The sequence below is a fragment of the Dermacentor silvarum genome, chromosome 9 (genome assembly GCF_013339745.2).
Source record: "Dermacentor silvarum isolate Dsil-2018 chromosome 9, BIME_Dsil_1.4, whole genome shotgun sequence".
In the NCBI taxonomy this organism is placed as follows: Eukaryota; Metazoa; Arthropoda; class Arachnida; order Ixodida; family Ixodidae; genus Dermacentor; species Dermacentor silvarum.
In genome coordinates this window covers 1,122,912-1,150,359 of record NC_051162.1, presented here as the reverse complement: position 1 = coordinate 1,150,359, position 27,448 = coordinate 1,122,912, and the positions used below count along the sequence as shown (strand labels likewise).

General features: G+C 49.2%; 1 protein-coding gene across 3 annotated transcripts in view; it reads left to right on the top strand.

The window, feature by feature from the left end:
• Window positions 1–27,448, top strand: part of LOC119465099 (rho GTPase-activating protein 1) — a 262,330-nt gene that overhangs the window by 138,086 nt on the left and 96,796 nt on the right. For 2 of the 3 annotated variants that reach the window (XM_049656191.1, XM_037725901.2), the window contains exons 3-5: window positions 11,736–11,762; window positions 13,541–13,846; window positions 27,212–27,299. In XM_049656191.1, the coding sequence (XP_049512148.1) occupies window positions 11,736–11,762; window positions 13,541–13,846; window positions 27,212–27,299 (421 nt within the window). The remainder of the gene's footprint in view (window positions 1–11,735; window positions 11,763–13,540; window positions 13,847–27,211; window positions 27,300–27,448) is intronic. The other variant, XM_049656190.1, reaches the window with a different exon arrangement.

Here is a 27,448-nt window from a genome sequence, read left to right as displayed (position 1 = left end):
CGGGTAGAAAAAAATATTTTAAATGACTGCCTATGCTCAGATATAATGGTCAGTCATCGATGCGTACGTCACGGGCTCTAGATATTTGCAGCGTGGGTGATACTTTGTGATGAAAGTGCACAGAGAGCAAGCGCGACCGGCCCCGCGAACGGAGAATCGTGTGCCGGAACCGTCAGCGGTTGAACCGGAAGCGCTGAGCAGACGACGTTTCCCGTGAGCCTTTACGAGTTTACGCCTCACCTATAGCACACCTGACGGCGCTGCTAGAACAGTTCCGTGCAGACATATTGTCCGAAATCAACCCACTGAAACTTCAAATGACTGAAATAGCAGCACGAGTGCAAATCCTCGAAGCCAACCGGCATCAACAGATGCAGGGCCGGCCAATACTTCATCATTAAACATGGCTACCTCAAACAATCTCACCATTTGGCAATGGAATTGCCTTAGCTTCCCGAAACGGAAGGACGCCTTACAACAAAATTACTGCGCTCAAATGCTGAGCTAGAACCCTTCTGTCCTCCTCCTTCAGGAGACGCTCACCGATAGCCCCGCATTGCGAGGATACCGCGTAGAGTCACTCTTTCGGAAGGGGGGATTGCCACTTGTATTGCGAAATCTTTCTCGTACACAAAGCATGAAGTTCGCCCTGACCTCAAGGTCGAACACATCTTGATAGAACTCATTCCGAACGCACACCTCAAACAGTCGGTCTTTCTTCTTAACGTATACAGCTCACCTGCCGACAGCAGAGAAACTTTCATAGCCCTCTTTCAGAAAGCATGCAAGATAGAAGGCGACAACGCGCTATTGATTGCAGGCAATTTTAATGCTGCGCATCCCGATTGGGGTTACGGATACCTCCACTCCAATGGCAAAGCGCTTGCCACGCAGATAGCACACCGCTGTCTCACACTACTCACAGACCCCGCGTTCCCTACACACACGGGTAACTCGGTAACAAGAGATACTACTCCAGACTTAGCACTAGTTCAAAACATCCGCAACTCTACGTGGATTAACACACAGGTCAACCTAGGTAGTGATCACTACATCTGTAGCATCACCCTAGCCGTATCCAGTCCCCCACCCCGTAAATTCAAGGGGGTCGACTGGGATCATTTTCGCACCCTTAGGAAGCAAGACGAAAACACCTACACCTCTGTTCGAGACCTGTTCGCTCGGTTACAAGAGGACGTAACGAGAGCCACAAAAGAAATGGAAACCACGCGCGATGTAGAGCGCATGGATAGCCGACTTGCTCACCTCATTGAGGCGCAGCAAGCCTTACAGGCAAAATGGAAAACGCAAAAGCTCAACCGCCGTCTTCGCAAAAAGATCGCGGAGCTCAACAAGCAAATCGAAGAGCACAGTCGCACTTTAGCTAGACAGCAATGGGACGAAGTATGCAATTCGGTAGAAGCACAGATGAGTAAAGGATCCAAATGGAACCTGCTCAAACATCTGTTGGGCGACAAACCCACGAAATCCAATCAGCAACTCACCATAGACCGCTTAATTCATAAGCTTCGCAAGGAAAACTTTACGGACGAACAGATTACACACGAGCTCGCGTCGCGCTACCTCTGTACCGAGTCGAGCTCAGACACGGATTACCCCCCACCTCCAATGCACACGGAAGGAGACCCATTGGTTTCTCCCTTCACGAGTGCGGAGGTGCGGGCAGTACTCGCTGAGCTGAACTGTAGATCAGCCCCTGGCCCTGACGGCATTACAAATAAGCTGCTCAAAAATCTAGCGGACGAGGACATAGACCTCCTCACTAAACACATCAACGAGGTATGGGAATCCGGCGAAGTCCCGCTTGAGTGGCGCGAAGCCGCCGTAGTGCTCATACCTAAGCCGGGCAAACCTCTTGAGCTTGGCTCGCTCAGGCCCATCTCCCTCACCTCGTGTGTGGGCAAGGTGGCTGAGCACGTCATTCTCAAACGGGCCACGAAACATGCGGAAGAGAAACACCTCCTCCCTTTTAATCAAATAGGCCTTCGCCCGTCCACGTCGACACAGGACGTCATGCTTATTCTGAAACACAAGATCTTAACGGGCAAGTCCCGGGACACCAGGGCCGTGCTCGCACTAGATCTAGAAAAGGCTTTCGATAACGTTAAACACTCGCACATACTACAAGCGATTGCCGACGCTGGACTCGGCAACCGCTTCTATGCATACGTGCTGTCGTTTCTCAAAGACCGCAAAGCCACCATTAGACTAGGAAGTTTGGGTTCCAAGACGTACAACTTGGGTCCCCGAGGCACACCGCAGGGAGCAGTGCTCTCTCCATTTCTCTTCAACTTAGTTTTGAGTGCTCTCTCGAGAGAATTGAGCTCAATCGATGGCCTCGGCCACGCTTTCTACGCCGATGATATTACCATCTGGTGTGGGGGCGGTAGCGACGGGGACATCGAACGCAATCTACAGACGGCGGTAGACAAGGTACAGGCCTACTTCCGACAGACGGGTTTACGGCTATCGGCCAAAAAGTCTGAACTTTTACTGTACAGACCGCAACTAGGTCCCAAATGGCTTCCCAACTCACCCATTTCAGTATACACAGAAGACGGTACGCAAATTCCGCAAGTCACTTCGGTTCGTATACTAGGAGTGATCCTGCAGGAGGACGGCAGGAACGGACTCAGCATAGAGCGCATAGCCGCTAAAGCAGACTCCTTGTCTAAACTAATCAAACGCGTTGCCAACAAACGAGGCGGACTATCGGAAGAAAATCTACGGCGTCTCTTCCATGCTTTTCTAATGAGCCACATCAATTACGTAGCCGTAGCTCACCCCTGGACTAAAGGGGATGAGAACAAGCTCAATCTGATCATTAGAAAGAGTTTCAAACAGGTACTCGGACTCCCCATTCAAACCAACACAAAGAAACTTATGGCACTAGGCCTTCATAACACTTTCAGTGAGATTGTCGAGGCCCAGATTGCTCGACTCTCCTCGACTGAGGCGGGAAGGTAACTCCAGGCCTACCTCAAAATAAGCTCTCCAATAATCAACCAAAGAGAGTGCACGCTGCCGTCAGAGCTTCGAGAACGCCTAATCGTTCCCCCGCTCCCACGTAACATGCACCCGCAATACAACCTCGGCCGACGTAAGGCTATAGAGCAGCCGCCCTCAAAACGGCTGCTGCAATGCCAGATTCGGTAGCATTCGTAGACGCCGCTCAGCACGTCAAATTTAAGCACTTCGTCGCAGCCGTTACGTCGCTGCAAGGCGAACACCTCACTTCTCTAACACTCCCCAACACGGATGCAGACCGCGCAAAACAGGTAGCTATAGCATTAGCTCTGGCGACCACGGATCGCACAACAGTCTACACAGACTCCAAAGCCGCAGCACAGGCCTTTCGCGCCGGCTCGGTTTGTAAAAAGGCAGCCCGCGTGCTCTCGCGTGCAACGTGGGCCGATACTAAACACTTGATCTGGTTCCCCGGCCACGTGGGCCAAGATGCTCATCCCCTTGTCCCTAACGCCAACGAGCTAGCTCACTCCCAGGCGCGAGACCTTACTCGCCGCGCGAGGGAAGAGGGCGGCCCGAGGCCCAAGGGCGAGCCATGGCGGCGGGACCCGCTCCTAACGTACAACGAAGTTTGTCATCACTACCGCCTTGAGCGCAGAAAGTTTCCTCTACCTCACCCCCATCTAACGAGACCGCAAACTCTCACTTTGCGACTGTTACAAACAGGCGCTTACCCTTCACCTGACTTTTATTGCGATAGCAATTATATGGACACTCCAAAGCAGATTTCTGCCGTCGCCGTCGCCGTGAGGTTCCGTATGACGTCAATGGAGATGAAATCGTCGCCGCGCGGGGGGGTAAGTGGTTCTTGAGGGAAAGGGAAAGGTTGGCGCTATCTTCTGCAGCCCTTGAGGGAGCACGGCTCAGCGCCAATCGCCGCGCGCCGCCGAACGCTGTATGTGCGAGTGAAAGGGCGCGAGGGACGCGCGCTTTCACGGGGAGTGAACGCACGGCGGAGAACAAACACGCGTTCTGTGCTGTACTCCCTTAAGGGCTGCAGAAGTAGGCGTCTCTTTCCTCCTTTTCAATCACCATATATGTAGAGCAAACGCGCCTTCTTCTGACGCACGAAAGGCCGTGGGGGGGGAGGGGGAGGGAAGGGAGGCGACGTTTAGCTGCGGCACCAAGTGCCTATTTATATCAGAGGCTCCGGCAACGCTCACCAACGCCGCACGCATTTTGTGCGAACGCGGGCAAAACGCCGACGGCGTCGACAACAGTTCTGCGTGCTGCCGGTGCTGCTGCATGTCCAAGTTTATACAGCTGATAAAGCTACTATCATTACTCCGTATAGCTCTCTACAAATTTGCTATCGCAATTGATGCTTCGCCTTTCAGTGAAACTGCGACAACTTTTTTATTCACGATTCATAAGTGAAATAAAGCCAGGTTGCCCTCGATGTGGGCTCCCGAGATGTAATTTACCACATATGCTGTGGCAATGCCCCATGCTGCGCGCGGCTGCAGGGTCTCCAGTCACGGAAGAAGAATGGACCGCTCTCCTCACCAGTCCCCACGAGGACGACCAACTTCGGGCTGTCCAGAGAGCCACGACCTGGCCACCGAGTTCCACCTCCCGGTCCCGTCGTGGACGCGGCCCGCAGACGAGCCCCCTTAGGGGGACTTGCTCTTCTCAGGACCAAATAAAGTTCAGTTCAGTTCAGTTCCAAAGCGGATTTCTGCAGTCGGCCTGAGGTTCCGTATATGACGTCAACGGCGATGAAATCGTCGCGTTATGCTGTATGTGCGACTCCGAGTGAACGGGCGCGAGGGATGCGCGCTTTCACGGGGAGCGAACGCACGGCGGAGAGCAAACGCGTGTTCTGCGGCTGCAGAATTAAGCGTCTCTTTCCTCCTTTACAATCACCATATATATATATATATATATATATATATATATATATATATATATATATGTCTCCAGTCACGGAAGAAGAATGTTATGTTTTCTCTCTGTATATATATATATATATATATATATATATATATATATATATATACAGAGAGAGAGAGAGAAAACGCAACTTCTTCCGTCGTGCGAAATTAAGGCCGTGGACGGGAGGCGACGTTTAGCTGCTGCACCAAATGCCTATTTATATAATAAACGAAGCGAGAAGGTGGTAAAGTCTTCCGACGCTGCTCGACGAGTGTCCCATTCTGTGCCGTCAGAGGCACCGGCAACAGTCACCAACGCCGTGTGCGTTCGGTGCGAACGCAGGCAAAACGCCGAGGGCGTCTACAACAGTTCTGCGCGTTGCTGGTGCTGCTGCATGTCCTAGTTTATGCAGCTGATAAAACTACTATCCTTATACGCCGTATAGCTCTCTACTAATTTGCTATCGCAATTGATGCTTCGCCTTTCCGGTGAAACTGCGACCTTTTTTTTTTCCTTGTCACTGGAAATACTTCTTTGTATCTGTTCCTGGACATGCATATAAAGCATGTCTGTCAATTAAATGAACAGTTGGAAGCGAGCGCTTGTCCGTGCCTGCTATTCGTCCCCGTGTGTATTAATTACCAGTATGAACTAGCCCACTTTAGCTAATCCTGTCCTCTTCTTCATCTTACCATGCACCGAATAGGCCAGTGCACCGCGTTGCTGCTTCAGTGAGCCTCTTTGACGCCAACTTGGATCAGTCGGTATGCGCCGCTTTTCATATAATGTGCATCACTGGATGTTTCCGCGAAGGCTTTTGCCCATTAAAAAAATTAAATACATATCTGGCAGACATCACGATTGTAATCCTTGAGCTGTATTGCTCAAACTGGCGGGCACTGCTTGCACGAGAAATGGAAATACGTAATCGACTAATTAACAAAAATCACTAAGTTTTAACTAATTTCCTTACTGCACATTGTACGCAGTTCCACTTAACGAATTTCAGAATGACACCAGTTTTTATATATTAATACCCTAACTTCCAGAAGAAATACATTGGTGGTCCAGTTCTTCTTCAGTGCATAAAACGGCGTTTCGAGAAAGAAAAAAAAAGTTACGAAAGTGCATTTTAGCGCAAGTTCGGTGGCGCATACGTCTAAAATCCGCAGAATTATTTCCAAGTGGCATCGGCTACAATTTGTTCATTGCGCCGTGACGTGCGTATTACTTAAAAACGGAATGATTTATTTTTGGTAATTAGTCGATTATGCATTTTGATTTCTTTTGCCGCCTCTTTGAGTAGACCAGATCAACGGCTAGAATGTCTGCCACACGCGATCCCCGCTTGGTGTCATCGTGGTTTCAGCCACTCCAAAACTGTTCAGTGCACTGATACGTGTGCCCATCTGCGATCCTTCTTCGCAAACAGCAAAGGACTTGCATCCCCGCGTCGTGCTGCGCTCCCATTCGGCTGCTTTCAATAATTGTATCGATTGTATTTATTTATGAACGTGTACACTAGTTGGGAATGCACGCCACGGCGGCCGCATTTCGATGGGGGCGAAATGCGAAAACACCCGTGTACTTAAATTTAGGCGCACGTTAAAGAACCCCAGGTGGCCCAATTTCCGGAGTCCCCCACTACGGCGTGCCGCATAATCCGATCGTGGTTTTGGCACGTAAAACCCCATATATATATATATATATATTACGCAGTAATTCTGAACGTGCGTACGTTCATTTGAGGTAATCGAAGAAATTAATGCCCATCAAGATAGATTGCTAATCACATCATCTCCTAATGAATGCGCCGCTAATTTTCCCTATAAGCGCAGTTCCCCAAACCGACCCCTTTAATTGCGTTGTTGAACGCCAGCAGCCGAAAACAGACGGCAGCACGGGCTGTGTCTGCTCTGTCCGCGGCCCAATGACTGTCGTGTCCACCTGCGTGCGTAGTGCCGCCTTTATCTTCGGATGGGGGGCTCCGCGAGCAGTGATAAGCGTTAGCCAGAACGCTCCCACCGCCGATAACACCTTCTGCTTTCCACCCCGAGGCAACGATGTCCGACGCCTCAGGTGCGTACGATTGCGGACTGGAGCGGCACTCGATTGCGGGGCCGCAGTTGAGCGTAACAAATGTGCATTGTTGGCGACTCGATAATCACATTCGTGGTGTCAATATTTCCACCGACTCGTGTGACAGAACCGAAGCCGCGCCTTTCAGCGCAAACTCCAGCCTAGCGGCGGGACGTTCATCGTTCCGTGTGCACTGCCGCTCTCGGTGACATCGGCCATTATTTGTTAGTGCCCGAAATTTGGCGCATAGCGTAACGTGTTATAGATGAAGCGCAACAGTGCACGCGAGCGCAGTTCCGCGTGGTGGGCTTCCTACTGTGAATGGTGTCGCGCCCGCCCTCGTGTTACCGGAGCCCGCATTTCATCTTCGACCAGTGAATGAACAAATCGGAGCGTCATCTCTGCTACATGTTCGTCTACTGGTGACCAACTGAAGGCGCCAAGGTAAACTCAGTGGACGCATCGCGAAGTGCAGTTTTCCTCCGCCATAACTGCCTCGCTTGGCGTTGCTTCGCCGACGGCATATGCGCGCTATGCAGTTTGAGAGTATATGACCTCCTCGCCGCTACATTTAGCTCGGGGGCTCCTATCAACATACTTATTGGGAAATGAGAAATCCTTTTTCTCGACAACAAATTTGTTGCATTGAAAAGAAAAAAAAGCTCAAATATCATGACTGTTGGCAGCGGATTTTTTTACTTAAGGCGTCAATCATTTAATAAACATTGCTGAATATCGAGAATTTTCAGAAAACCAAACTATCAAGTTTACAGCTCTTTTAACTCGGCAGTGAAAAGCGACATCGCAATTCTGTAAATTGCCTCTAATAGCACATCTAAAGCGGACAAATTGGATGCAGCATACATGGCTCTCAAATACGCCGCTAATATGCGAGTAGGACTTTTGCAACGCCTGCGTAAACACCGTAACAAGGTCGCGTAAGATCTAAATTAATATATCAAATTTGACCGCCTTGAATGTTCTGACGGATGCAGTTTACAAAACTAGAATACCCATTTTTCGTGCAGAGTTAAGATTCGTAAGCTTGTGCTTCTACTATTTTTTTCAAACTTGCCTATTTTCGGTAGTAATTCTTGTAAGAACATTAAGGCCATAAATCAAAACTTGGCATCCAGCAGTCACTAGAATGTGACTTTTTCTCTCAAGTGCCGCAAATGTCATTAAACTCTGGCCAGGGGTAATCTGCGTACTGCGTCTTACGTGTATTTGAACAGGCGGTGTCGGAGTTGGGGCCGAGCTTCCTTCTCCCCGTCAACGTGGTCCATGCGAGCGGCTTGCTGTGCCAAATTGACAGCGCGAGCGAAAGACGACCGTTCCCGTCTCTGGTTACGCCGAAGGGTGTCCTGCTCGTAGATGCTCTCGTTCTGTAAATGGAAAAGCTCTCGCAGACCTTGGCTTGCCTTTCGTATCGGCGCTGCATGCCTCTAACGCCTCTAATTGCCTCTAACGAGAACAGGAAGGCAATATAATTAAAATGGGAAGAGAGTGACACAGTGCACGTGGCGCCGTTTAAAGGCCTCTCCAATGTCGCCACCAGCCTGACATGTCCTTGCCGAAACGGCTGGCTGACATTCTTCTCGCCAGAGCACATTGCGCTACGGAATAATGACTACCACGGGTTTTGTTCACCTCATTTGCAAGTGACGCGTGGCCGGCACATATAGTGTCTTTGGCATAGAAGAGTCGAATCTTGCGTTCTGACTGCTTCCTGTGAGATGTCGCCGATATGCCTCCACGGTGCGACCGGTTTACTAAACATCGAGAGCAACGCGTTGTCGACTCGCGAGTATTCGAGGCGCGACTGCCCCGTCGATGCAAAACAAGCCCGCACCTTCGTCAGTCGTCTTCATTCCACTCCACAAATCAACGCCGAGTTGGATGACATACAGTTTTATTTCTCTATGTAGGCGTATAAACGCGGCACAGAAGCTACTATACTCACCACATTTGGGCTGGCTGGCACATCTTGTTATTAAGCAACACGCAGCTTTGAAGAGCTCGACGCAGGACGCAACGAAATTGTAGCGCTCTCTCGTGTGCTTCTTTTGCTGTGTCGCGCTGTCACAGTTGCGGTATTCATTCTTAAAAAGTTCGTTTATCGCTGTGGCAGACCGGCGAGTATGCATATCTGCGTTACTAAATTACGCGCCTGCAGTGGCAAAGTTTGTGAAAGGAGGCCTCGCAAGCCAGAGGAATCGCGCAACGAAAGCCAGATATGGCGAGCGGCCCCTTGAAGTTCCCGCGCCGTGTATTCGCGGGCTTCCTTCGCGCCCGCATAAACGCTTTTATGTAGCACGTGTTGGGCAGCAGAACGCTCTAGCGGTAGTTTTTAATGAGGCTCTACAATTTTCTCAATGGCACTTTTTATCTAATTATAACATTAGAGAGGTTGATTAATTAAGACTAATTGTGCAATTAGACGGAATGAAAGAAATCTGAGTATCTCCAAGCGACGGTAAACGACATTACCTCGGTTCTATCCAGCTGTCGGGCATTTGCATGTTTCTAAATCTTGGTGCATCATAGTTGGGACACCCTCTATATAGCCTGTAAATAACACTTGCGCGCATTGCTTGCTCTAATTGTGGCCATGAAAAAACAAAAAGGCCTTCCTATCTCGGCATTTGCGACGTTTTACTGCTGGACATTATAAAGCAAGTTCTAATCCATGCCATTCCATCTCCTTGGCTGACGTTGTGACGTAACTCAAATCACATCAATTTATTACGTATTTATTCGGTTATAAGGCGAGGGTGCAGTTGGGCGACCCGAGAAAAAGAACGTGGACAGTAATGCAAGGAATAGCCGGCGGATCATTCAGATTTGGCGGGGATGGCCCGAAATACCGAATTATCAGAAGCTCCCGGAATAATCAGAATACAGTCAAGCGCCTTTCTAACGAATTGCTTGGGACCTCCAGAATCCGTTGTACAGGTCACCCAGTTGCAAAGAGGGGAAAAAAAATCACCGATGATTAAGATACTCCCAAATGCGAAATTTGAGCGTAGTTCTATACGTGTTTTCATTTCGCGATATATTGGCTGGCGCGGACAACCTGTCTCGTGCGGCGCGTTGCAAAGGGAGCGAAGTGTGGCGCGACTGCCTCGCTTATCTGGAGATGGTGAGAGCCAGCGCGTGGGTGACGCGTGGGCGCGATTCACAACAGCTTCCGCCGCCGACAGATCTACCAGACAACGCGCGCTTCTTTGGCGCCATCTCGTCGTCGCCGCACTACTTTTCTTCTCGCGCTTTCACCATACTGCACTCTTCTTCGCTTTCCCCCTTTCATCCCCCACTGCATGCGATCCGCTTTCATCTTGCGCTGTGCTCGTTCGCTCGGTTACACCGCCGACGCTCGCCGCAAGAACGGGCGCTGCGCTCTAAAAAAAAAGTCCCAGTTTCGCGCGAAAGGCGAAGCATCGATTGCTATAGCAAATTAGTGGAAAGCTACACGAAGTAAGGATAGCAGTTTTATTGGTCGTATAAGCTTGTAAACATAGGCATACTAACTATATATTAACAAGCATATGGTGTCACGCGTGCACAAGCAAACATGAACACATCTCACGCGATGACCGCGGGAACTCGCGGTCAAAACGTTGAGTGAGGAAGCGCGGCGGCAGCAGCAGCAGCAGCAGCAGGCGAATTGACTGACCTTGGTGCTGAATCTCGCATCAACGCGAGAAAACAGCGCGCGGCGAACTGTGTCGCCGACACAGATGACTTTCAAGATACAGCGGCCCGGCTGTGGGCGCGCGCGGCTGCCGGGGCTGCCCGGAGTAGCCCCCCCCCCCCCCCCCCCTCCCTCCGGAGCGTTGTGCGCAACGTAAGACGGCGCGCTGCCTTCCCTTGCGTGCGCGAAATTGAGCCACGATCACCCGTTCACCCGATCACCGGTTCACCCTTGGACGTTTTCACTCGTACATACAGCATACGACGCGCGGCGACGATGTTATCGCCCTTGGACTTTATACGGAACCTCACGGCGACGGCGACGGCAGAAATGCGCCTGAAGTTTCCATATAATTGGTATCATAATAAAATAAAATCTTTAACGTGTATTCGAGAGGCTTAGGTACTACCGCACCTGCCAAGGCTTATTATTAGACTTTGCACTGCCGTCTAAAATCTGGATCGCCAGAAATGTGGCGCTGCCATGTATTGAAATTGTAACTGAATCTGTCAACCTCTCCTAAAAGGGAAAGGGAGAGGTTGACAGCGTGCCATCCATCTCCCTTAGTGCAAAAGAAATAGATTTCCTCACGCGCTAATCTGAAATTTTGTATCCTCGTTCCTTTTTAACGATGTCGAGTGCAGCAAAAATGATCATGTGACAGAGCCGGCTTGGTATTGGTGGATGGCACTTTCTGTTAAGTTTTTTGTTGCTCTCCGCCTTTGCGTATCTTCCTGTATTTATTCTGCTGACAAGGGAGTAAATCGATAGTTGCAAGTAGCACTCTGTGGTGTGTGTTTCTCTTTTGTGTGTCTCGTCAAAATGTTGCGCAATCCAACCTCTAGTATGTTACAATGAGAGATTACTGAAACAAATTCAGTGTTAGAAATTTAACTGCAATGATGCAAAATGTAATGTTATTGTTGCCTTTTTACTGAGGCTTTATTTACTGCTTCGTTGTTTGAAAATTGCCTTTTTGTACACGAATGTTTTTCTTCCAGTTGATTAACAGCGTAAATTTTACATTTGCTTTTTCAAGGCACCCATGGGACTCTGCCAATCAAAGGTGAGTTACTTGGCTATGTGCAAGGATGTGCGATTAAGTTTAACTTAAATGTGGATGATAACAATCAAATTACAGCACCTCTACCACTTGGTTACCTGGCATTGTAATGTGTGATAACAGGTGCTAAATGCACTCTGGAGCCAAAACTAAGTGTCTGTTAATGGATTATGTTTACAAATTCAGAAAAGGTGGGTTCTTAGTGTCTGCAGCGGCTTGTGAGGCAGTGTCCGGCAGCTGATGGCATCAACATTGAACACCACTCTTAAACATATATAGAAAAAAAAAATGAGAAGGGCATTACCAGAATTTATGCTGCACATTTATGCTATTATAGATAAATACGGATAATGTAATGATGTTCTGTAATGCAGTGTTTTGTAATTGATAATGTAATGCCTTCTGGTCTGGCTCCTTGTGTTTGGATTTCATTTTGTTGGTGTAGTATTTGTATTTTTGCCTGCACGTGTAGTCTATGTGGTTGCATTGTCAGTAATTGTCAATCAAATAATAAATGAATCATTCAATCAAATTACGGTGCCCTGGAAAAGCCATCAAATCCCTGTGTTGGTGCAATAAAGAATAGCAGTAAAGGGCATAACACGACATCAGAAGGAGTACAATGTGGAAGTACTAGCACTAAAAATGCGAGTGATGACGAGAATGAAAAGTGGGCTGTATTTTCATCACATGGAAAGTATAATATTTAGGAAAAATGATAACAAAAGTAAGAAGGTTGCAGTTGAAGTAGCTGAATAGCTGTAACTTAGTGGCCCCCCATACTTTTGTAGAGTATTCTAGCTGTGATGTAGCTCCCTGTTGGTAAGAAGGAAGATCATTCTTTGAGCACAACAGCAGTCTACCCAATGATGGGATGCTTTAGCTAGCTCCAGTTCTATGAGCTGGAATACGTGGAAAGTGCAGAAATTGGGCAACAAGGAGGAGTGTCAGCAAAGGGCTTGTCTGGGCCCTGAGTCATTGTGACAAAGTCCCCTTGTCAAAATGCTGGCTCTGGGCTGAGCTTTCCCTTGTTTTGCACTGTATTCATCCATTCAAGTGCCCATTTTTTTGTGACCCCTTTTTAAGGAAGGCTTAAGCGGAAGTGTGCTAGTTGTTAGTAGCAGTCAATGGAACGTTAGTTTCAACAATACAAAAACGTTTTACAGAAATATTTAGCCTGATAACCTATTATGTGGCTAGTTGCCGGTCGAATAAGATAAACAGCCAAGAATGTGTAGGTCAGCTGAAAAAAACACACACATATATATATACTATATGTAAGCCCACAAGATAGAGGAGACTTCATGAAAGAGAAAATTCGTAAGCCACCCAAAATGGGTTTCTGAGAAGCCCATACAGATATAGAAATTTAACATACAATTAACGTAGGCTGAAACTATATCTCGAACAATATACGTTGTAAGTTCACAGGTCTTGCATTGACAGGAACAATGACTTGCATGCCGAGTCCAAAGTTATGTGCAGTCTTTATCTCAAGGCCGGGTTATCATGTTCCAAATTTTAGCTCCATTAAATTCTATTATTACTTCGCCATAAATGTTGCGACATTTAGGCAAGTGAAAATTCCCATTTGTCTCACATGTGGCGTATTACACACAATAGAAAACATCCATAATGAGAGGATTTGAAGCACGAAAGACAACAAGCCGGACAGACAGTGCTCGTCCGTTCTGGACGACCCCGTCTTTGTTTCGGGCTTCAAATCTACTCGTGTGTCTTGCTTTGGACTTGAGAGGCTGAGTGCCACTTGTACCTCTCAGCTGCCGAGCCCAACCGGAATCTCACGGTGCACCTTGACCTGAGAGACACGACGTCGTCGGCCAGTGCACGGTCGGGGACAGCAGCCAATGGCCGGTACAGCAGCAGCGGCAGCAAGGGTGGCTCCTCGCCCGAGTACCTGGACTCCTCGCCGTCTCTCTCCGAGAGCCTGCTGGACGACAACAACTACGAGGCCGTGCTGGGCCTCGACCTCGAACCGCCCCCCGAGCTGTTTCCGCCCGAAGAAGGGCGACGGCAGCTGGAGGACTTCGCCGACATTGAGTGCCACGGCATCGTCGACATTGCTGGTGAGCAGAGCTGCTACTGGAGGCAGCAGCGATTGCTGCGATGGCGCTTAGTGGTTTGGAAACGTCGCCTAAGTTCTTGTACCTGGCAAAATGAGAAACGTGTTATATCGGGGGAAAAAAATGAACCATATACAGAGTGTCCCAGCTATCATGCAGCGCAATTTAAAAAAAGAGCAACGGCGTTACGCGAAGCAAACCTAGTGCGTATTGTTTCCAGTACAGTGTAGTAGCCGGCAGTAATTTTTTCATTACTGATATTTAATCAACTATTTTAATTAATTATCTAACTCGGGAAGTTCTGTCCTAATTATCAAAGTGTCAAAGAGGCATTTGTAGGCAACCACGTGGGGCATCTAACTGCAGTATTTTCAGCGCCGTACTAATTGCATACTCATTTTTTCCAAGTGATAAAGAAACCCCATGAAATATAAAAAATACCACGTGACGACGCTCCCACCCGCATCATAAAGCAGCGCCTTCAAGTAAGCTGATTGAAAGCAAAGGCTTTTGCCTGTCGCACCGCCCAAGAGGCAACACATCACCTTGACAATGGTATTGATGGATCCGCAACAGCAAGTTTCGCGGCATAGCAGCAATTTCTTCCTGTCAATTATACGTCACGCTTCTTATCTGTCTCTCAAGGCTGAGTGAGCCACTTGATAAAAATGGTCCTTGATAACGCGGTCGAAGCCACGCTCTGATCACGGGCGAAGCACAATAAGCAATGAAATAGACAGAATATTTCAAAATACCAGCTCTGCTCGCACCGCATCGAAGGAGTGCATGCGCAGCTATACTTCGCGCCAGAAGCTTGCTTCGGACCAAAGCCAAATTAAAGTGAGGGCGTTATTTTTCATGAGTACGTGCTTCCAAAATAGGTTCATGGCAAAAAATAAAAGTAAAATAAACACACTCGGAAGTTACCCACGTGTAGAAAAAAGACAAAACCGATGCGTTCAAGTAAGTAATGTTCCACTGCCTAATGTTCCAATTTGGCAATCGGAACGTTAGCGAAAAACAAAGTAAAAAGTCAGATCTCGGGGTTGCTTTATTATCGGTGCATTCGTAAGCGCCGTTGAACACTAGCTACCGATTATAGGACGTGTTCGAATAGGTCCCCTTCTGCAGTCATGCAGTACTGAGCCCGCTTTATCACATCTTCAGTGGCTTTTTTGATTACAGAGGGTGGTATTCTGCTGCAGACATCCGTTATCCTTGCCTTGAGCTCATCTGACGTCTTCGTCTCGGTCACATAAACACAATCTTTTACGTAACCCCACAGAAAGAAATCGAGTGGAGAGAGATCAGGGGTGACCTAGCCGGCCAATGAATAGGCCCATGCCTTCCAATCCATTGTGTGTGAAAAGTTGCATTCAGCCAGTTTTCGTGCTCGGCTGCTGCTGTGTGCTGGCGCCCCATCTTGCTGATACCACAGAAGTGGAAGACGTGACTGTGGGACTTCGCTGCAAAACCCATCCACTGTCCCTTCAAGGATTTCGTCCACGTAACGCTGTCCAGTCAGTGTCTGATCGAAGAATATGGGACCAAATATACTACCGTCATAAATTCCACACCACACATTGAACGACCACTGGTACTGGTGCCGAGTGCGCTTTACCCAGTGTGGATTGGAGTCACTCCAATAGTGTGCATTGTGCAGATTTACCTGGCCATTTCTGCAAAAATTGGCTTCATCTGTCCAGATGATGTTGCTAAGAATGGTCGGTGATTCACCGGATTTTGTGAGGATCCAATTTGAAAAATCTAGATGATTCTGCAAGTCCCTTGCTTCCAAGCATTGGTGCAGGTTAATGTGGTACGGGTGAAAGGCCGAGTGATTTAAAATCCTCCAAACTGACGACTTGGAAATTGGTGCCTGGGCAGCCACGTCTCGCACGCTAGCTTGAGGGTTTGAGGCCATAAATGCCAAAACATCCGTGCTTATGTTAGGACTCAGAGATGAAGTCCTCTGCCGCTATTTCTTGAAGCTGCCGGTTTCTCGCAGGTTTTCATAATTTCTGATGATTGTCGATGCGTTGGGTCTACCGCCACACTTCTATGACCGATAAATCTTTTCGGCCTTTCTTGTGTTGCCATTTGCAGCTCCCAAGGCAAGCATCATGTTTGCCTTCTGCTCATTAGAATAAGACATGGCCATGACTGGGGCGATACAAAACACACCTTTAAACATTTGCGCGGATTTCATCGATCAGCTTCTGCGGTGACAGGTTCTGCGCAGAAAAAAAAAAGGCCACCCGTGCACACATCTACGCTAAGACAACAGCTATCGCAGCTCGTTTCCAACTAACACCAAACGCGATGTGCTCCTTTGGTCGGGGTAAAGCACAAAGTCGGTCACGATTTCTTCTTTCTTTCTTTCGTTTATTTCATTCTGGCTAACTCGGAGAGAGCTTGTTCGAGGGCGCTGCCTTATTATGCGGGTTGGAGCGTCGTCACGTGGTATTTTTTATATTTCGCAGGGTTTTTTTATCACTTGGAAAAAGTGAGTATGCAATTAGTACGGCGCTGAAAATACCGCAGTTGGATGTCCCACGTGGTTGCCTACAAACACCTCATTGACACTTTGATAATTAGGACAGTACTTCTCGAGTTAGATAATTAATTAAATATCAGTAATAAAAAAATTACTGGCGGCCACTACACTGTACTGGAAACAATACGCACTAGGTTTGCTTCGCGTAACGCCGTGTTTTTTAAATCGTGCTGCGTGATAGCTGGGACACCCTGTATATCAATCAACGGCTGATTTTTCGGACTCCCTAGGGGCCGCGAAAACGTCCGAAAAAACGAATGCATGCCTTTTGCTGCCTCCAAGGGCCCAAATTGGCACAGGCACGTCCGAAATAGCTATGAAGGCGTATATATTGCGAGCCAGCTGTTCAACCTCAACGGTTTATTATGCAGGCTGCGCGCTGAAGCGAATGACGCTGGCCATGATGATGAGTATTTACAGATGAAGAAGATGAAGGGGTAATATAATGCTCACACAATTACCCCCGCGCATGGAAGCGGCCAACCTGGCCGCTGGCTATGGCGGCGAACCGTATGAAAGGCTTTAAACGTGAAACATGCACAATCTCTGTGGTACGGCAGCGGCCGTCCGAAGGCGTAACAACGGGCGTGACACGATAGTTAACTGGCGAAGTCTGTTCCTGAACAGTGTAAGGCCCGACAAAACGGGACTGAAATTTCTCGCATAAGCCAGGAACGCGAACTGGAGTCCACAGCAACACTTCGTCTCCAGGCTGGATGGAAACGACACGGTGGGATGCATCATAGCGAGTTTTGCGGTTTTGTTGACTGGCGTCGGTGTTGAGGCGGGCGTGTTGGCGACACTGGGCAATGCGCGAAACAAATTGCTCACACATAGATGTGGACGAGGGCACGGGTAAGTCAAAGAAAGAGACGTCGAGGATAGTGATCGGTTGACGACCAAACACAAGGAAAAAGGGCGAGTACCCCGTTGTGCGTTGGACGGCCATGTTGTAAGCGAAGGTGACGAATGGGAGAATAACATCCCAATTGGTGTGGTCAGGGTTGATGTACATGGAAATCATGTCAGACAGCGTACGATGAAAGCGCTCTGTGAGGCCATAAGTTTGAGGGTGGTAGCTGGAAGTCGTTTTATGGATGGTATTGGACGCACGGAGAACATCGTCGAGAAGTTTAGACAGAAAGGTCCTGCCGCGGTCACTCAAAAGGATACGTGGGGCTCCGTGTCATAAAAAGATGGCTTCCTAGAAAAAGGATGCAACCTCCGCTGCGGAACCGGAAGGTAGTGCGGCTGTTTCAGCGTACCGTGTCATGTGGTCTACAGCTGTGACAATCCATCGTTTACCGCCAGCCGATAAGGGTAGTGGTCCATACAAGTCGATACCAACGACTGCGAAAGGAGCTTCAGGACACGGGACAGGTTGTAGCAGTCCAGCTGGAGGTGAGGTCAGTCGTTTGCGGTGTTGGCAGATCGAACAGGAAGCCACGTATCTTGCTACGCTTGTTGCAAGTCCAGGCCAAGAGAAGCGGCTGCGAATTCGCTCATAGGTTTTATGAAAACCAAAGTGACCGGCAGTGGGATCGTCATGAAAGGTCTCCAGTATCTGGGTCCGAAGTGATCGGGGAACTACAGGGACCCAACGGTGTCCTTCGGGATGAAACACGTACCGGTATAGCACCGAATTTTCAATCTTGTGGTTCTTCAACTGCCGACGGAGTCGAGCGTTAGGTGTGCGAGAGGATCCCCGAATATGTTCCATAACGGAGTGGCAGTAGGAGTCACTACGTTGGCAAGTTGCAAATGTATGAGAATGGCTAGGTGGGAGCCGGTCTAGAGCTGCGAGTGAAGGAAATGCAGGAGAGACGTCCGGCGGGTTGCTCATGGAAGGTGGTAAGCAGGCAGTGTTTGAAGATGGTGGTAGGGGACGAGAGAGAGCATCGGCATCCTGGTGTTTCTTTCTAGACTTGTAGGTGACGTCGAAGTCGTATTCTTGTAAACAAAGTATCCAACGGCCGAGACGTCCCGTTAAATTTTTTACCGTCTCCAACCAGCACAAGGCGTGGTGATCAGTAACGACCGTAAAGTGGTGGCCGTGCAGATAAGGCCGGAATGTTTGGACGGACCAAACAACGGCAAGACACTCTTGCTCGGTAATCGTATAATTTTTCTCTGCAGGTGTTAGCGTGCGACTTGCGTATGCGACCACACGTTCTTCGGAAGTTTGCTGACGTGGTTCTTTTGGCCTGGCTTATATCGTTCGGTGCGCCGATACATTGCTGCCTGCGAGCGCTGTCAACGCCGCAAACATCCTGCTCTTCCTCAGGCTGGCCTGCTTCAACCTGTCGACATTCCACCGGAGCCCTTCTTCCGCATCGGCCTTGACTTGCTCGGACCTTTCCCTACGTCCGTATCCGGCAACAAATGGATTGCCGTTGCAACTGACTACGCCACCAGATATGCCATCACACGCGCCATGCCCAGTAGCTGCGCTACCGACGTTGCCGACTTTCTGCTCAATGACGTCATTCTTCGACATGGGGCTCCACGTCTGCTTCTTACGGATCGTGGCCGCTGTTTCCTTGCGAAGGTAATTGACGAAATTCTGCGTAGCTGCTCTACTGAACATCGCCTTACGACAGCCTACCATCCACAGACCAACGGTCTTACTGAGCGGCTCAACCGAACTCTCACAGATATGCTGTCCATGTACATCTCTACTGACCACCGCGATTGGGACGCCGCCCTACCCTACGTTACTTTTGCCTACAACTCGTCCCGACATGACACTGCCGGCTATTCACCATTCTTTCTCCTGTACGGCCGCAACCCTGCATTGCCCTTCGAGACGCTCCTTCCTGCTGATCCATCCGTACCAACCGCATATGCTCAGGACATCCTCTCTCGAGCCAGAATGGCTCGCCAGGTTGCTCACACTAGGCTATGTGCGTCACAGGCCTCCCGAAAAGAGCGCTATGATAGCCGGCACCGTGAAGTGGAGTACCCTCCTGAATCTCTGGTCCTGCTCTGGACGCCGTCTCGACGCCAAGGCCTGTGCGAAAAACTCCTCCCTCGCTACACAGGACCCTGCAAAGTTCTCCGCAAGCTCAACGACGTTGACTACCTCATCACTCCGCTCCAACATCGTCCGTCTTCTTCTTTTACGTCTGCTGCTGATGTTGTCCATGTGTCGTGGCTAAAACCCTACTACACCAGAAGTGCCGACTACCTTTAGAAGGCGCCGTGACGGCGCTCAGTCCGCCGGGGGTGATGTTACGAGGCATTGTGTATGAGCCTGCCATTAAAAGACCGCTGTGCTAGGCGAAGAGGAAGAGGACAGGACAAGCCTCGTGGGATGCTGTCAGCCATTCTCTGGTAGCAGCAGCCTGTATATTGTCTCTCCAGTGTACTTGTGAATCCCCGTGACAATATATATGTTTTTTTCAGCTGACCTACACATTCTTGGCTGTTTATCTTATTCAACCAGCAACTAGCCACATAGCCACTTATTAGGCGTATCGTAGCTCGAGGCGGCGGGTGCACGCGTGTTTAATTCAAGGAACACATTCCGTGGCCTGTGAGAATTGCTCCTTACCACTCTTAATATGCTTCACCGCAATACTTTGCTTATACTTCACTGCATAACGCTGCTGTACTGAGGCAAAGCTGACTTTTTGGAACCGGCATTATGAAACACTTTCTGAGTTTCCAATACATTGGCGAGGATTACAAAGACAGAGTCGGCGCCATTGCTAACAGAGGCGAATTGTTTCAATGAAAAACATGGCACAAAACAGAAAGAAGCTTGGTAGCGAACCTTGAAGTAGCTAGGCCGAGCGTTACCGCAGTGGTGGCTACGGCTGCCAGCGGATCTGCGTGCGAGAACGCCGGTTCGAGGAGGCAATATAATCAAAATGCTGGCGGTAGTGGCTTCGATTAATGCCATTTTGGAGCTGCGGTCATGGCAAAAAATCAGGAAAATCTGACGGCAAAGGTTTCTAGCGTCCAAAATTTCAGAAGTTTTACAGCGAAAGCTGTATATGGCTAGGCGAAACAAAAAACCGTTTGTCCTATGTCTCGCTAAACGTCTCCGTTGGCTGCGCCGTCAGTTATGTCATTCTCTATGTCGCACCCAAGCGCGCGCGCCATTGGCAGCACCGTTAGTGACATCGTTAGCGAACGCGTTCTCGCCATTGCCAGTTTTGCCACGTTGACGCTCCTCTGCCCGCAACGCCGCCTCCTCGGCTCGCCATTGTCGCATGCATTCGATATATCTCAAGTTATCTCGGCGTCGTGGTTAGCAGCATCCGCCCGCTATTGGCACTTGCGTTCCACTAGAAACACAAACATGTAACCAATAATTGAGAAACACTTCATACAGTGTCGGGGATTAACCCACTGCTAAACACCGGGGCCGCATGTTTCAGCTTTGCTGGTTAACCTTCTGTAGGGAGTGCTTGGGCGTTTTTTTTTTTATACATTGACTCTATGGGGTACGTGGTGGTACCGCATGTCCGAAAAATCGGGCGTCCGCAAAATCGTCTGTTGACTGTATGTGTATATATATATTGTTACGGGGAGTCGAAACAAGAAAGCTGCGTACTTCTTGCGTGGACCGTGGAACCGGGAAGTCGCGGACGGCACGGACCTTGTCAGGGTCCGGTTGCACGCCAGTAGCGTCGACTAGGTGTCCAAGTAATTTGATCTGGCGGCGCCCAAAGGTACATAATTGCTGGAGGCCAGAACGCCGAAATATGTCGAGAATGGCCGACAGACGAGGGAGGTGGCTGTCAAAGCTGGGCGAGAAAACTATTACGTCATCCAGATAACAAAGACAGGTTGACCATTTCAGACCACGTAGAAGAGTGTCCATCATGCGTTCAAAAGTTGCAGGAGCATTACACAACCCAAAAGGCATAGCCTTAAATTGGTAGAGGCCGTCGGGTGTGATGAATGCGGTCTTCTCGCGGTCTCGCTCATCGACGGCAATTTGCCAGTATCCCGAGCAGAGGTCTAGCGACGAGAAATATTTGGCACCATGGAGGCAGTCGAGCGCATCATCAATTCGTGGAAGAGGATACACATCCTTCTTCGTTACCCGATTGAGATGGCAATGATCGACGCAAAACCACCAGCTGTTGTCCTTCTTTTTCACAAGCACTACAGGGGATGCCCAGGGGCTAGAAGAAGGCTCTATCACATCTTTATCAAGCATTTTATCAACCTCCTTTTGGATGACTTGGCGCTCAGAGTGAGACACTCGGTAAGGGTGCTTGTGAAGGGGGCTGGCGTCTCCAGTGTCGATGCGGTGGGCCACGACTTGTGTTTGGCCTAATGGAGTGTTCTCAACATCAAATACGTCAAGGTACGAAAATAGGACACCACGGAGTGCTTCACTTTGGGACGGTAAGAGGTCGGGGGATATCATTTTGTCCAGAAGTGCCTGGGTTGGCGCCGGTATGACAGGTCGGGTCATGGGCTCAGCGTCAGCAGTGAATGCAGAAACAGTACATTCTTCCAGAGGTGACAGTTCGGCTAGTGAAATTCCTTGAGGAAGAACATGGGTCGAAGTAGAAAAGTTGAGGACTAGAAGCAGCGTTCTGTTGTTGGCAACAACCACTATGGTATGAGGAAGCGCGATGTTGCGCGAGAGGATCAGGTCTGTGAGGGGAGCGACCACATATTCACCATCAGGGACTGATGGAAACGGTGACATAAGGACATAGGTAGCAGCCTGCGCGGGTAGTCGTAGAAACTCCATGGAACGTAGGCGAGTGTTACTTGATGCGGCATAATCAGGACACAATGGCAGTTCGAGCCGCAAAATGCCAGTAGAACAATCGATGAGGGCAGAGTGGGCGCTCAAAAAGTCAATACCAAGAATGACATCATGAGGGCAAGCGTCTAGAACAGCGAAGAGAACTGAAGTGTGGTGACCGGCAACAGTAACGCGGGCAGTGCACATACCAAGAACCGGTGTTCGGGTGCCGTCAGCTACTCGCACAGTAGGAGAGACGGCAGGTGTCAGCACTTTGCGTAGGCGGCGTCGGAGCATAGAACTCAGAACAGATATGTGGGCGCCAGTATCAATGAGAGCAGTAACGGGCACACCGTCGACGAGAACACCGAGCAAATTGCGTCTGGAAGTAGGGTTCAATAGAGGTTTTGCGGTTCTTGTCGTCAATGCTGCCTCACCTCCCGGAGCTGCACTGGCTAGTTTCCCGGGTGGTGGCCAGAGGAAGCCGGAGAAGGAGAGCGACGGCGTTGAGCGGAGCGCGACTGGCGAATTTGAGGGGACGGGGATCGGCTGGACCAGTGTCCTTGTGCGGCAACATCGGCGTAAGTCGATTTAGAGCGCGAAGACAGACGGTGAGGATCACGGGCCGGAAATTGGTCGTCGAGAAGAGATGTGCTATAGTACTGGCCACGATCTTGGCGGCGGTCACCAGGGAAGCTTGGTCGGTAATTCCGACGATTGCGGCAGTGGCGTGAAATGTGGCCGACGCGAGAGTAAGAAAAACAGATTGGGCAGTCTTCAGGCGTCCTCCACTCAGATGGGTTTCAGTAGTGGGGTGTGAACCGGGGAGCAGAAGCGGCAGCAGCAACAATTGGGGCGGCGTGGTGTTCAGTGGGAGGACCGGAAGGGCACATGGGCGGAGGAGCATAACTGGTGGCTTGTGGAACTAGGATGCCCATATTTGCAACCTCTTGACGGACGACGGCCTGAATGAGGGATATTGACGCCAAATGGTCGTGACCAGGTGCCTGATAAGCGGCTGGAGCCATGGCTTCGAGCTCCTGGCGAACAATCCTGGTCAAGTGGTTAGGCGTCGAGAACGGAGGGGGCGTCATGGGATCTTCGCACGAGGAGGTCACAGCTGTGTGCGGGAGTCTGTTAAAGCGCTGAGTAATCCGTCTGCTTTTTGCTTGTTCAAACCGCCTGCATTCTGTGATGATGGAGTCAACCGTGGTGCAGTTCTTACACATGAGGATGTTGAAGGCATCGTCAGCTATGCCTTTCAACACGTGGCCAACTTTGTCCGCCTCTGACATGTCTTTGTCAATTGTGCGGCATAAGGCTAGCACGTCTTGGATGTATGCGATGTACGATTCCGTGGACGTCTGAGCTCTGGCCACCAGCTCATGCCGGGCTGTCATTTGTCGCGCGGCCGATCGACCACACAATGCGCGCATCTTCTCCTTGCAGACGTCCCAACTTGTCAGTTCTTCTTCGTGCGTGTTAACCACACGCGAGCCGTGCCCCGTAGGTAAAAAATGACGTTGGCGAGCATTAGGGTCTCATCCCACCTGTGGTGCTTGCAGACGCGCTCGTACAATAAGAGCCAATCGTCGACGTCATTGTTGTCTGTGCCGCAAAACGTGCCGGGGTCGAGGGGTTGCGAAAGGACCACGGTTGCTGGAGCCGCGGGCTGGAGTCGCGGGCTGCGATGACTGCGTACTGTCCTCAGCCATGGAGGCAGGAGAAACGTGGCGTCCGCTTCGAAGATCCAGGGCCGGGTGGAATAGAACCCACAACCTCCACCAAAAACATGTTACGGGGAGTATTGAATTAGCGGTAAACGGCTAGCGCTTGTCTAGTCAAGACTGCACAGAGCGCACAGGTTCCAGTAGGTTTCAGTCTGACAGAAGAGCCTCTGACCCAGCCCCACTACAACGTCTTTGTCTTTGCCATGGCTCGTGACAATATCAACGATAAGAAGGGAAATCTTGTGGCTCGGTGTTAGTAAGTCACAACCACAGAGTAAGAGAAACAAGAGTGCCTGATGAGGCATTGTGTGCCAGCTGCTTTGTGGCACAAATAACAGATGGCACGGAAACTACTAGCACCCAGAGCTGCGTCGTCTGCAGCGGCCTAAGCACGGCATGGCGTGTAGTGAGGCTTCCTGTTGTTGTTCTAATTCATTTGTTGTAGAGACCTGCGTGCATTTCCGCTGTTGCCTGCATGGCGCCCGTGTTGCCCGCGTGTGTGTGCACATGCCAGAGCCATATATGCGTGCATGCTAGCAAGTACCGCTCATCCTCTGCCAAAGTTCGTAGGATATTTAGTTGCTTTTAAATGCATAAAAGTTTACTACTGTGAGTTCCAGTATCATGACAGTGGCTGTTAAACAATACAATTCTTTATGTTGGCGTGCTTTTACTAAAATTACGTTTGTTATTAAAGAACCAAAATGAAAAGCTGTAAACTGCCTCACATATGTGTGCATTCAGTACATCGCAGAGAGAAAATGTGTAGCATTGCTTACTCGAACGTGTTTTCATATCTCGTCTGTGTTCATGAACTTCAATTAACAACTAACAGCATGTTTCAGCCTGTGTCATGGCATGCTTCAGCCAGCATGCTATTCATCATATGAGTCCTGCCACCAGGCTAACATCCCCAGCCACAATTAATGCTTTATTACCACTTAATTCGGCGATTCGTGGCAGCAGTGCCCTAAAATGAGTAAATGCACACGGCGCAGGCACTCAGGAACATCGGCACACTTCTGGTTTATGCTGAAACTCTGCTTAAAAAAATGCTAATTTATTCAAATTACGGTCATGAATGTAGTAGCACACTGGCACAAACTAAGAGGCCTTTCATATTGTTTTCTGCGTAGATTAGCTTAGTGCCTGCAAGCACCATGACAAACCAATACGCTGCTACTGCTCTATACGTGCTGTTATCACCTTTATCTCCGTTAACTGCAATGAGTTACTTCGGTAACACAATACTTTCTCAATCTTGGAAATTGGCTGATCGTATGTTTTGTCGCTGCAGTCGAAATTGAGAAATGTGCCGCAATCATATACTGCTTCGAGCCGCGACAATAGTGAAAGCGCATCGGGCCACTTAATAGTATTTTGATTGCTGAAAGGGTGCTCGACACGTTCGCTTATCAGCTTGACCACTGTGTGGCCTGAATGTTTGGTGCCAACAGCTAGGGAATGAAGAAAGGCAGGAGGGTACCTTGGGAAGTCGCGAAGAGGTGAGCAGAGTGGAATGCTGGGCTGCTATTATTGCTGGGACATCAGTTGGCCCCATCAAATGGATTGCAAGATAGGCAAGTCGGCGCTCCTGTGTATTTTAATCTGTCCTCACAACCATATGAAGCCAACAGACAATGTGTGCGATGCTCTTACCAATTGAGCTGCCGCAGCGCCATTTTCCCCTCCACTTTTTTATCGGTATTGTATATTTTTTATTTTGTTGTGTATAAGGCTAGGTTCCAGACAAGATATCGGCATAATAAACAGCTGTTTTTAAGAAGTGCATCAGCTTTTCAATTTTAAGCTTGCGATAACCGAATATATCTATTCTACCTTCAAGGGTGTATGTATATATATATCCACCTTTCTTTTCAGTGGTACTGATGTATGCCATTTACCTTGATGCCAGTGTAGAGAGCATGTGGAGAAAAATTTTGAAGTACACTAGATGGTTCAGCTTCATAAATGTCAATGAATACAGTTAAACCTGCTTATAACGAACCTCCATATAACAAATCCCTGGATGTAACCAAGTTCTTCTATTCCCTGCCGTTACTCCATAGAAACACATGTATTTGAGACCTCTACATAACGAAGTGGCAGCGGGAGACCCCCTCGAAATAAAGAATTTTCCCCGCTGACAACCTAGTGATTTCGTCCCAAATTTTGTCATTTTTGTGCGAGCAGCAACTGGAAGCACCTTCTCCACCGCGACGGAATGCGAAGCGTCCGCGTAGCGCTTGATGCGCTCGAATTGACGGCGACTGCGAGGCGAGAGCGAGCGCATGTGTGCGTGCGAGCGTGCATGTGCGTGCGAGCGTGCGCGAGGCGAGCCTGCATCCCTCGACCCGGGGATCTTGCCGCCGCGGGCGTGACCTTTCCTCCTCCCGATCAAATGGGTCCAAAAATTGCCTGCGCGCTAGAATCGAGTACGACCCTAAATTTACGCTACCATTTCGCCATCGGCTTTTCAATATGCCCACCTCCTACGCACTTCGAGCCTAGCTCCCGTAGCTTCGACCATGTGCTGTAGTACGTGTGCTTAGGCATTAGTCTACTAATTTAGTTAAACAGCGAATGTTTACAAGTTTATACGGGCGATAAAACTACTATCCTTACTTCGTATAGCTGTCTGCTAATTTGCTGTCGCAATCGATGCTTCGCCTTTTGGGCGAAACTGGGACTTTCTTGTTCATTGCAACTTTAGTGTATCGGGAGTAAATCTTGAGCAGCAGTTGTATTTCTGTATGAAAGCATGAGGTGCGCGGTACTGTAAAGAATTTTTCTTCCTCTCTTTTGGTCACGAAAAGCGGGTGCGTGTTACAATCGAGGGCGCGTTAGAATCGAGTAAATACGGTAAGCGTTTCTTTTTTGAATTTTGGTACCAAACCTGCATTTAACAAAATCCTCTTTATAATGTAGTTTTTCGGGAATTTGTTAATTTCGTTATATCCAGGTTTAACTGTATATATGTGCCTTAGCTTATCTGTGGATAAAGACTGAGTGAAGTCGTCTGATTCAAGGTTTTCCTAGGGATCAACCTAGACAAACTAATGCCAACTTTCTCTGTGTGACTATGTAGTTTTCCAGAACAAAATGGCTCCAGCCATGTGGCAAGTGCATGGCAAGGACATGTATTGCAAAGCAATGATGACACTGTGCCTAGCTCATCATCGGTTTGCTTGGCAGCTGCAGCACTGTTGGGCCTAATGTGGTGCACACAGGCTTTCACCAGCTTTTCGTAAATTCGCTATCTTGCAGTGAGCTGCCCGTGATGCACATGTATAATTGTTGTAGTCGACAGCACGTATTGAAAACCAGTGTGCTCACTGTTTACCTGCCTCGTTGTGTCCCACCAGGTGACGATGCGTATGGCCGCAATGTGATAGTCATCTCAGCGTGCAGATTGCCACCCCACAAAGAGCTGAACCACCCCAAGTTTCTCAGGTGCGTACTGTGCATGGCATATATCCAGCTGATCCACTGCAGTGACTGCTGTTTTAGACTATCCCTTTCCTTGTGCACTTAGAAGAAACAGCCGTTCCCACTGCCACATTATAGTCTTGCATAATGGCCGCACCACCAACCTTAGTAGA